The sequence below is a fragment of the Phascolarctos cinereus genome, unplaced genomic scaffold, assembly GCF_003287225.1.
Source record: "Phascolarctos cinereus isolate Bilbo 61053 unplaced genomic scaffold, phaCin_HiC Scaffold_5;HRSCAF=322, whole genome shotgun sequence".
Classification (NCBI taxonomy): domain Eukaryota; kingdom Metazoa; phylum Chordata; class Mammalia; order Diprotodontia; family Phascolarctidae; genus Phascolarctos; species Phascolarctos cinereus.
In genome coordinates, this window is record NW_027555958.1 from 212,515,833 (window position 1) to 212,528,235 (window position 12,403).

Here is a 12,403-nt window from a genome sequence, read left to right on the forward strand (position 1 = left end):
ATATCCCTATCCTTAAAATAATGAGATTAGGTTGAGCAGAGCAACACCTTAAACCTCTGTCCTGTAATCTTCAAGCCTTCACGTCAGAATCTGTCCTGGTAAACAAAACTAGCTGAAGCTAGGTTTCCCCTCTTACCACTTTCCGTAGAGATTCATAGCATGAAGGGCAATATAGACAGAATGAAGTACTTTCCTTCCTGCATTGCCAAGGACCACTGGGGTCTCATGACCATACCTTGCTACCTTATACTACCTTCTCCCTCTCTCCTCCGTATAAAAATTTTTTCATGAGTCTCTTTGGATGGAAAATCCACTGGATATCCACCCCCTCCAGGGTGGCAAGTTTGCTACCCTGTTATCTCAATTAAGGACACTTTATTCCTCAAATTATGGCTTCTATGTTATTTCAGGACTTGACAGTATGAATGCTAAGATATTTCATATCATTCTCTTCATAGCTACCACACCACAGTCAAATTGAAGTTCTAGCTGTTACCCAAAATGGCATTTCATGTTTGATTTATGTTTATTTACTTAGATTAACTTCTGTATTTCAAGTTGTCCTTGCTTTTCCAGTTCCTTAAAGATGCAGCTCATATGTCACCTTCTTATTGTAACCTTTAATGATCCACCTTTTGCTCTTTTCCCCCAACTTGTTAATGTTTTCTTCTTCCTCAATTATTTCTTCTCTTTTTGTCTAGTCTCTCTTCTCCCATGTTACTCTACTATGCTCCTTACCTCATATTATACAAATAACAAGGATTCATATGTTTAGCCATATATATGTCATATTCTTATATACTGCTCTCCCTTCCACCTCCCATATAAGATGTAAACTCTTTGAAGGTAGGAATTGTATAGTTTTTGTCTTTGTATTCTCAGCACCTAACAGAGCAGCCTTTAAGCACTTATAAGTGCTTAATATGTTTATTTAATTGAATATAGATAGATTTATAAGTAACAGCTACTTACAAGTCTTATCTTTGGGATGAAGCTGGATTTTATTTGTTCACTTAAATTGTTATGGATTTGGGGAAGGCAGATTAAAAAATAAACAAACTTTAATGTTTTGTTTACTTATTTTGATTAGTTTCTTACCATACATCCATATTTCAACTGGGCTTCTGGTGAGCCTTTCCCACACTGTTGCAAACTGTTATCTCTGTTACTTATGATCTTAGAGAATTGGCTAGAACCTTGAGAAGTTATGTGATCCCTCCATGGTCACTCAGAGGCAAGACTTGAACTCTCTTCTTCTTGATCTCAAGGGCAGCTTTCAATCCACTATGCCATAAGGTTTCTCATCTATTTTTATGGAACTAAAATTTTTACATTTTGATTTTTTCCCAGGTAAAGAAGACTGCAATATTTAGGACTTGATCACCTACATGGCTTACCACACAAAATATCTTCAAATAATTCTCATTCTCTTACTTCAGGATTTTGTATCAGCTGAAGATGGTGAAATAAGATCAAGTAAGAATTATAATTACACAATTTATTTTTTGCTATAGTTTTAATAAAAAATTCCACAGAAACCCAAACTGAAGGATTTCTGACACCATCATAGGGGAGTTAATTCCATATTACCTTTGTTCCCACATTGCAGCATTATGAAACGCATGGGTCATTTGATTGCTGTCCATGTCTATAAGATTACTCTCAGAAGTAACCTTGTGATGAAGCTCATAAAAGTCACTCATCCTTGATTCCTAAGTTAACTGTAGCAAGAATTGCCTCAGCAATATAGGGCTGTAAGTAGTGATGTCTGGTAAAGTTCTCCGGGGAAATCTAGTAACAACCATCCTTCAAAATCAATTTAAAAAGTCACACTTCTTTGAATCTCAGTGACATTTCTTCTGAGCTTTGTCTTTTTAGACTTTGAAAAATAACCGTGCTGCTGAGAAAAAAAAAGTGTAATGTTTATATATCAAAGAGATAAAATCATTTAGTTGGCAAACTTGACACACATAGGCTGAAATGTGAGGAGTCTGCCAGATTGTACAGATGGACTTGCTCAGAATTTGGGACTAGAGATGGCAGTGACTGCTTTTGCACCCATATTGTTGGCTAACCATGTAGAAATGAAATATATACTTTGTGGCTGTGAGTGGGAGACAAGCAAAGACACTGGAGACCACTATAATTTATCACCCTAGGGGAAAAAAGAAAACCAAACCAAACCAAACCACAGAGTGAGGTGATGAGCGAACAAAGGTAGGTCTATACATGAGGAATTTTCATAATATTTGGGAAACATTAACATTGAAATGCTCCCTTAATGTAGTTCTCATCATCCAAAGATTAGCTATCACTTTTGTCATGTTTTGAAAACTAACAGTGGCATTGTATTTTGGGAGGTGTGAGCATGCTCTGTACCATCAGTCACTGTTGAACTTACTCTTGGGATAATTCCATTTATGATGTCCTCACCCCTAGAACTCTGCCCAGAATTGGTTTGAAAGAGACTACCTGAACTGGGTGCAATATTTCCACCTGCAGGGCATTTCTCTTGCTACATTTAGGAATAATATATGTAGAGGCAAAATTTTTGGAAAAAAAAGATGTCTTAATAGTGATTGTGTATTTCGAATTTTTCAAATGCCATATGCTCATCTAATAATATCACTTTTTAATGTTTTTTGCCGGAACAAAGCAAAAAGTATGCCAGGATAGTTACCATTGTGCAATGAACATCATTGTTAATCGAAACAATAACAGACAGGGAGATAAGAGTTTTGGACAATAAGACTGGTTCAATATAATTCAACCAACATTTTTGAGTACATATTTTGTGTAGGAAAATGTGTTAGTTGTTGAAGGAGATTCAAAGATAAATAAAAAGTATCCCCTTCCTTCAGGGAGATTACAGTTCAGTGGAGAAGATAAGAAATGTACACATGTAACAATGGTACAAATCAGAATGTTATGAGTGCTGTGAGAGTTTAGAAAAAATGAAGAGCTCCCTTCTGACCTATAATGGCTAGGGCCATTTGGGAGGTTTTATGAAGTAGTATTGCAATAGGCAAATATTGGAGTGGGAGTAGTACATTTTATATATGATTAGTGGCATAAGCAAAAACATAACGAGTAATTGTGAGATATTTTTATTAAAAAAGTGATTAGGTCAGGCTTTATGTAGAAAAAGAATGTTGGGAGGGAAGGAAAGAGTCAAATCGGCAGCTGGGAGTTAAATTTTGGACATCTTTAAATGACAGACTAAGGAATTTAGATAGTATTCTGTAGACTATGGGACTAAAGGTTTCTGAGCACTGAAGTGATCTGATCAGATCTGTGGAAGTAAGGAAGATTAATCTGCCAATATCATGAAGGATAAGAGTTGGGAAGATACGGGAGGAAGATAACAGGATCAGAGGCTGGAAGGGGCCTTTGATGTCACAGAATAAGACTCCTTCATTTTTACAAATGGGGAGGCCCTGAGAGGTTAAGTGGACTGGCTAGCCTAAGGTTACAGAGACAGGAATCAGTATAGCTGTGATGCAAATCCCAGTTCTCTAAAGCCAATATTCTTTTTACCACACCATGTGAGAAAACGGTTAGGAGGCTATTGGAATAATTTAAGGCACTGTAATGAAGGTCTGAAATTACTGAGGAGTCTTGAGAATTAAATCAACTAGGTATCAGTATACGTTGATTCCACTTTTGGTAGAATGCCATGTCACTCGCAGTGTTCTAGTTGAAAATCTTTCACAACACCAGGTTCATATGTAACTAGAATAGAAGGCAGGTGGTGTTGTAGCAAGAACAAAAGATAGTGGACAGATGCATGGTGCTGGTGTTCTAACACTATTCACAGAAGAGCAAAAGACTCAGAGGAAGAAGGCTAGTGTGCTGGATAAAGCCTCTGTGAAAGAACATGGACAAAAGTCGAACAGGATAGAAACATATGAAAGGATTGGGCTGTGTACCAGGGTGGGGGGGAGTATATGTATCACTGAGAATAAGGATAAATTAATGACAAGAAGAATAACTGACATTTATATACTGTGAAGTTTGCGAAATACTTTGCATACATTATTTCATTTGGGATTTATAATAATCATGTGAGCTGAGTGCCACGGCTATCATTATTTTCATTTTATCAAAGATTAGAGTGGTCTAACATTGTTGTGATGATCAAATGAAATAATATTTATAAAGCACTTAGCATTGGGCCTGGCACAGAACAGGAGTTTAACAAATGCTTTTCTTCCTTCCTTCCTTCCTTCCTTCCTTCCTTCCTTCCTTCCTTCCTTCCTTCCTTCCTTCCTTCCTTCCTCTTCCTTCCTTCCTTCCTTCTTTCCTTCCTTCCTTCCTTCCTTCCTTCCTTCCTTCCTTCCTTCCTTCCTTCCTTCCTTCTTCCTTCCTTCCTTCCTTCCTTCCTTCCTTCCTTCCTTCCTTCCTTCCTTCCTTCCTTCCTTCCTTCCCTCTTTCCTCCCCTTGCAACACTATCCCAGAAGACAGTGAAGTACTTTCTCCTTCAAAATAAGGGTGTAATCATTCCTTGAGGTGACCATCACATGAGTAATTATTATAAAGCAAAGCCTTTTTTTGGTCTGTTGTCAGTTTACTCCTGTCTGTTTCAATAACCACCAACCACCCCCTCATCCCCAAGTCAGTTTGGAGGACAATTGTTAAGTGTGAATTTTTTGTAATTTTGTGAATATTGTGATATTTCTAAAATCATCTGATGTTATTTTTTTTCCTTTTTTGGGGGGGTTATTGACCTCATACATACATACATACGTACATACATTTTATATATATATACATATATACATATATATGTATATATATATATGTGTGTGTGTGTGTGTGTGTGTGTGTTGTTGTTGTTTTTTGTTTTAGGTTGTAGAACAGCTCCAACTGACTTGGTGTTCATCTTAGATGGTTCCTATAGTGTTGGCCCAGAAAACTTTGAAATAGTGAAAAAATGGCTTGTCAATATATCAAATAACTTTGATATAGGGCCAAAATTTATTCAAGTCGGTGTGGTACAATACAGTGATTATCCTGTACTTGAGATTCCCCTGGGAAGCCACCATTCCGGAGCAAATTTAATGGAAGCAATGGAAGCCCTTCATTACTTGGGCGGCAACACAAGGACAGGAAAAGCTATTCAGTTTGCCCTTGACCATCTTTTTGCTAAATCACCAAGATTTCTGACTAAAATAGCAGTTGTTCTTACTGATGGCAAATCTCAAGATGAAGTGAAAGATGCGGCAGAAGCTGCAAGAGACAATCAAATAACTTTGTTTGCTATTGGTGTTGGTTCCGAAACCGAAGACACTGAACTTAGAGCCATTGCCAACAAGCCTTCATCGACCTATGTCTTTTACGTGGAAGATTACATCGCAATTTCCAAAATAAGAGAAGTAATAAAACAGAAACTTTGTGAAGGTAAATCTGAACCTTTCTTTGGAAAATACAGAATATCAGTTTTGACTTGCCTCTAGGCTTTGCCTTAGAAGTGAAATTAGCCTCACTTGTACCCTGCTGTTGACTATGATATTTGATGGCTAAAATTCTTTTAATGTTTTCCTTTAGGTATGTACACAGTTGAGGTAAGTAATTTATAATTTGCTATCTGGGTTACAGCTGTGTTATGCTTCAGTCAGAAACAGTTCGTTTCTATCTAAAACCCCAAATTGGAAAAAAAATCATATTTAACAGTCATACTATGTGCTTCCAGCAAGTTTACTTCTAACTGTTCCTAATAAGCTCTAACTGTAATCATATGTTTTGGTAAATCAGTGTACTTTGGCCTTACAATAATTTTTAGCATTTTATTCTTAGGTTTTGAGTAGCAGTGTAATTTCATGGAAAAAAAATTTCTTACTCTTCATTTCCACAAAATATGAATTTTGTAGATATATTTGTTTTATTTTTGCTCTAAAATGTGTTTCTGAATTTTTCTGTTAACAACAGAAACAATCCCCTCTTTTGTTTTCTTGTATTTGTAATTTACAAAATAAATAAAACCAAAAAAAGAATTTAATAATTTAAAGCATAATCTGGAAAAACTCCAACAAAATTGAGTTAGAATTTTTCCTGTGCTGCAAATAATTGTTTCCTTCCTTCCTTTTATTTCCCTTCTTTTCCCTCTTTCTGTTCCTTTTTCGCTATTACCTATTAATTGTAACTTCATGTTACATAATATCCCACATTATTTCTTTCAAAGAAGTCACTCAGCAGAGTAGATATTTCCCATAAATCCTCTGACTAGTGCTATAACAAAGTAGGGTGATTAGAGGACTTTCTTCCAGGGTATCAAAATTTAGAAGTTGTTAATAGCAGCTCATAAACTACTGAGGTTATTACCTAATTAACAAGGATAATTAATTAAAATAGCAAGTTTTCAGCTTGCTCCCTCCCTTACCACACATCTCATGTTACTTGCTATAGGAGCAAAAATGACGACTAAGCCTCTGCTTATGATATAGCAGGAATGCCCAAATAGTACTATTTGAACAATTTGACAGTCATGTAAATGATTGCCAATCATCACCATCATCATCATCTCAATATATACATTCATATGTATGCATGTATGTACATAGCTCATATATGTATGTGAGGCTGATTAGAGCTGTGCAGTTACTTTTTTTCTAATAGAATCAACTTCTGCTTTGTTCAATATAACAAATAATTCTAAGCATGTATTACATGAAAGGCACCATCTAGGTATTAGGGATACAAATGCAGAAATAATAACATTCTTTGCCTCCATTTATGATTTGTGTTTTAGGTATTCTGCATCCCCTCTAACCACTCAGCTTATTCCTTATTCAGCCATCTCCTACTTTCCCTCAATACACTCTTCCTGACACTCTCCTGTTTTCAACACTTTGTATTCTTTTTCTATCGAACTCCCTCTGATTTCTGATGGACTCATTTCCTGTATCCTGATTTCTCATCTTTTACCTCAAGATGATATTGCAGTCGGGGCAGCGAAGTGGCGCAGTGGATAGAGCACTGGCCCTGGATTCAGGAGGACCTGGAGTTCAAATGCGGCTTCAGACACATAACACTTACTAGCTGTGTGACCCTGGGCAAGTCACTTAACCCCATTGCCTAAAACAACAAAAAACAAACAAACAAACAAAAAAAGATGATATTGCAGTCAGTCATTTGTTGGCATAAAACACTGGGATGTGTTGGGAGGAAGTGATTTCCCCTCAGCCATTCCTATAACGAATACTTCTTTGATGTACGTTCAAGCACTTGTAGCCACCTAGAAACAACAAGAGAAGACACAGGTGAGCTTAGCAGCCAAGTGTAGGGCCCATTTTTCACAAGCTGCGTGGGAGTTCATGGCTTGTTTTTACAGAGATGCAGGAAACTAGAGAGCATGCTCCAAAGAACCCCATATGGTTGCATGAACTGGGGGAAGAGGAGAGAGAGAGAGAGAGAGAGGGTGGGAGGGAGGGAGGGAGAGAGAGAGAGAGAGAGAGAGAGAGAGAGAGAGAGAGAGAGAGAGAGAGAGAGAGAGAGAGAAGTGTGGAGGGGGGAGAGGAAGGAAGGGAGGGAGAATAAAAATATTATACAGAGTATTGGGTTTAGGAGAAATGGATTCTAGTAGCCATGGGTTTACCTAGCTTTGTGGCCTAGGACAGTCATCTCTTTGAAACTCGGTTTTCTTATTTGTAAAATGAGGAGGTTAAATTACATGACTTTTTAAATTATTTAATGTTCCTTTAAAATGATGTACCTAAGCAACAACAGACATAAGTGTTTCTATGTGCAACCAGTTAGAGAAAAAAGAGGATTGCTTTTGAAACCATAATTCTTCATTATGCACAGGTTGGTTTATTTTAAAATATACACAGGATATTCCAAAAGGCTTAATGCAATTTTAAGCTTTTTTTATACATTTTTTTTCTCTTTTTGGGCTAGGCAATGGGGTTAAGTGACTTGCCCAGGGTCACACAGCTAGTAAGTGTCATATGTGTCTGAGGCCAGATTTGAACTCAGGTACTCCTGACTCTGGGGCCAGTGCTCTATCCACTGTGCCACCTAACTGCCCCCCATTTTAAGCTTTTAAAATTCCCTATTCTGTGTATTTGTTTAATGTTTCATTGATGCTCTTTTCTTTGTTCCCTTTAATTTTAGGTGCATCACTATCTGTAGCCTCTACTGCTGTTTATATTGGTTGAATATTTATCAATAGCTTAATAACTAATACATATAGTTATATCAATTTCCCATATATCTTTTATATCAGGTCTTTATCAAAGAAATACGCTGCAAACTTTTTCCTTGTTCTTTGTTTCCTTTCTAATCCTTCTGTACTGATTTTCCTTTTGTGAAGTCATTTCAATTTTATGTAGCAGAATTATCATTTTATCTTTTATGATCATCTGTATTCTTTGCCCATAGCACTCTACATCCTCATAGCTGTTAAAGGTGTCTTCTTTCCTTCCCTAACTTGTTTATTATTTTAATCAGCAAACATTTATCATGTACTTACTATGTGTCATGCACTGTGCTAAGTTCTGGGTATACAAAGAAAAAGAAAATCCCCTCTCTTCAAAAAATTAGATTGTAATGGGGGAGATATTATACACGCATGTGCACGTGTGCACACACATACACACATATACACATACACACACATATACACACATATGCTCTCACACATATACATGTACATGCACAGGTCTATACAAGATATATATATATATATATATATGTGTGTGTGTATATATATATGGTAGATAAAAGTTAATCTTAGAGAAGAGTCACTCATATCTGTAGGAACTGGGAAAGGCCTACTGTAGAAGGTGACTCTTGACCTGAATCTTGAAGAGAGCCAGGCATTCTAAGAGGTGGAAATGAAGAGGGAAATAATTTCAGGCCTGGTGGTAATGAATCCATTAGGCAGCTTATTGGAGTACATATTATGAGAAATTGATCTAAGCTTCATTTCTGCCAGACTGTTTCCTGGTTTTCCCAGAAGTATTTGTCAAATATTGAGACCTTTCCCCAGTAATTTGTGTTTTGGGGTTTATAGAAGATTGTGATACCATGTTTGGCTTCTGGTTGTATGCCTCATGCATCTAACTTATCGACTTTTCTATTTTTTTAACCAGTTCAAAATAGTTTTGATTATAACTGCTTTGTAGTATAGTTTGATATTTCATACTGTGATGGATTAGATGGTATTAAGGTGCCTTCCAGTTCCAAGGTTTTTCCTGCATGACATGAAGGTAAATTTCAATGATATCTATCCCAGCAACCTTCTAAAAATGGGACTTTCCAAAAGATACCACTAGTGACAGAGGAGAATGTGGCAGAAGTAGAACTTTGGGGCCCCTGTTGCTGCTTTTCTAAAATGTATGAGCAATCTCACTGTCCCATAAAGGAAGTGTCCAAAGGGGTTAATTCAGGCTGTTCTTTGCACCCTAGCCCACAGATTACTTCCTTAACATGAACTTTGTAAAACGCTTTATACTTTTCAAATTTCTTTATCATCTTTTATGGTCCTAATAGCTCTGTCAGTAATAGGTCAGTTCTCCTCATCTATAAAATTGTTCCCATTTTACAGGTGAAGAAACTGAGACAGTGAACTTGTCTTGCTAAAGGTCAAATAGGAAACGGCAGATCCAGAATTAGAAGTAGAACTCACATCTTCTAAATTGCCCTAGGCCATTTCTACTGAAAAACACTATTTCCTTTCGGTTTTCCCAAGATTTCCAGTGAACTTAGGCTTCCCTGGTTACCAACAAACCCCTCCTCCCGTTACCTTTCTAGAGCAAGAATCACTTCCTATTATTTTTCCTCATTCTCTCTTCTCCATCATAGAAAATTCCTTGTCCTTATGGCTACTCTTGTACATTTTTGTTAGATATAAATGCCAGATTTTAGTATAGCAAAACACTCCAAAAAAGGGGGAGGATTATCCTGCAAATCTCTATTTCATATACTTGGTAAAAAAAAAATTGACACATTGCTTTCAAAACTGTTCTGCTTATATATGCTTTCTGAACTTCATTCTGTTTACTTCTGTGTATTTAAAAACATTTCAATAGCATCCTTTATTATCACCATCATTGTAACATTTTCTCCTCCTCCAAATTAAAAACAGTAGAAAGAAAAATCTTATAATGAGTAGGCACAATCAAGCAAAATGAATCTGCATGATAACTTTGTCCAAAAACGTGTGTCTTTCTGTCCCTTTAGTCCATCCCCTCTCTTTCAGTAGGTAGACACTATATGCTTTATTATAAGTCTTCAGGATACATAATTGGTCATAGCATTGATCAAAATTCTTAAGTCTTTCAGAATTGTTTATCTTTAAAATATTGTCCTTATATAAATTCTCTGGATTCTGCTCACTTCACTTGCGTCAGTTCATATTATCCAGGATTTCCTGAAATAATATCTTTTGTCATGTCTTGCAGCGTAATAATATTCTATTGCAATCAATTAATACAACTTATTTACCCATTTGTCACCATCTTCTCAGACTCTAATTTTTGGGGTTTTTTTTTCTGCTTTTCATAGGCCATTCAGGAACCAGAAGCATTTATTTATTTGATTCTTTCTTTTTCCTTGATACTCTTTTCTGGTGTTATCCTCCCTCTTAATTCCTCTTCCCTACCCTGTTTGTTTCTCTTTTGAGTTTGATGTATTTCTACATCAGCATGTATGTATGTATGTGTATGCATATGTATTCAACTCTCCTTGGTCTGTTTCAAGTTCATCTGTAGCCCAGAAGGCTACCTGTGCTCCTGTCCAATCTCTGGTCATACTGGTCTGGGAAGCTGCTGACCTGTTTGCTTGTATTGGTGCTGGCTTTGCTGATGGCCAGCCCTCTTTCCTATTGCTTGTGGATTTGTGGTTGACTTTTTAATGTATTTTGGGGGATGAATTCACATTTTCATCAGATTTCTTGATCATTATTCTGCTTAGCATGAATTTAAGGTTTTGATTGGAATAGATATTTGGGAATTGGGCAGACTTCCTCCCTTCAGGCTGGAAGTACCCTCCGGTTGTTAATTCTCCCTTGCCTACATGAAGCCCTCTCAGTTCACTGCATCTCATTCAATTTCAATTTCATTTCTTAACCCCTAAATAAATCACTTACTTGATAGGGTGTTTAGGGGAGAGGGGTTGGAAATTGGCGCAAAAATTTCATGTATAGTCAAAAAAAAAACTCCAAGAGTTTGACTTGCATTTTCTCCATTATACAAAATAAATTTAAATCTTAGGAGATTTACAATTCTGTGGTTATGAAATATGTCCCCCACATTATACTTCTGTTCAGTTGATTAAAGAAGATTTGAACAGAGAAACAGAAGTAGTGTATTTGACTTTGCTGTAACACCTGGATATTTCTCCTTCTTTTCTATATGAAGGTAAACCATGCAGAGTCAGGAAAAAGCCAAACAGCTTGGGCCTTGAGTCAGGCAGTACTCCTGAGATTGATTTCCTTGCTGCCAAGAGCTATAATGGGACTTAGATGCAGCTGTATCATCAGGCAGATGTTATTCCTCCACAGGGGAAGGAAAGAATAAGGGGGTAAAAGCCAGGCCATGTCTTTTTTTTTTAAAGTATAATTTGAAACTGTTACGACTGTGTGTGAATCGGGATGGATATTAGACTTGTGACTTCACTGGTATAAGAAACTTCCAATGAAGGAATTTACCATTGGTAGAGGTAGATTAGGTCATTCACTGCAATTTGTAGTCTTAAAATATTACCTACAGCAGGTAATATTGTGACCCCTTCAGCTCTTCTTAAACTGTGGGCACGTTAAATTGTGGGTTTAAGAAGCACTGGGGAGCATGGAGAAGTTAAGTGACTTGTTTAGGCCAGCATTTGCAGAGGTAGGATTTGAAACTAGGTCTTCTAGTTTCAAGGCCAGCACTCTGTCCGCTATGCTATACTCTTTCGCGCTTTTTTTTTAGGCATTTGGGGCTAAGTGACTTGCCCAGGGTCACACAGCTAGTAAAGTACTGTTTTGCTTTTTTAACCCATGAAAATAATGTAGTGATACTTGCCATATAATTACCGAATTTCCTTACTTTGCCACTTTTAGAAAGACAACGTTTGTGTACAAATAACAGTGTATACTTATTGTTTGGATTTTTCTTCTTATTCTTGGGGGGGGGAACAAAAGAAAACAACTGATCCATGGCACTCTGTCATGTAGAAATCTCAATGTATTTCTTACATTATGATATTTGATAGTTATTCAAATAATAATGAGAAGCTGATGGACCCAGAAGTTCCTTTTGAATCATCAAAGTAAGATTACATTGGAAACTGTGCAGTTTTCAAGATAGTTGACCATTCTTTATTTTCATTTCACTCTTGGAATATTTGAAATCCAAGTGTGGTGTATAGGATTATTCTCATCTAATTAAAAAAAATTCTTGATTGCATTTTAACTTGCTTT

The 12,403-nt window shown here is 36.6% G+C and overlaps 1 protein-coding gene across 1 annotated transcript in view; it reads left to right on the forward strand.

Moving 5' to 3' along the window:
- COL21A1 (collagen type XXI alpha 1 chain) overlaps positions 1 to 12,403 on the forward strand; it is a 235,160-nt gene that overhangs the window by 102,514 nt on the left and 120,243 nt on the right. The window contains exons 2-3 of the mRNA XM_078155308.1: positions 1,351 to 1,476; positions 4,849 to 5,400. Coding sequence (XP_078011434.1) covers positions 1,389 to 1,476; positions 4,849 to 5,400 — 640 coding nt within the window. The 5' untranslated portion in view covers positions 1,351 to 1,388. The remainder of the gene's footprint in view (positions 1 to 1,350; positions 1,477 to 4,848; positions 5,401 to 12,403) is intronic.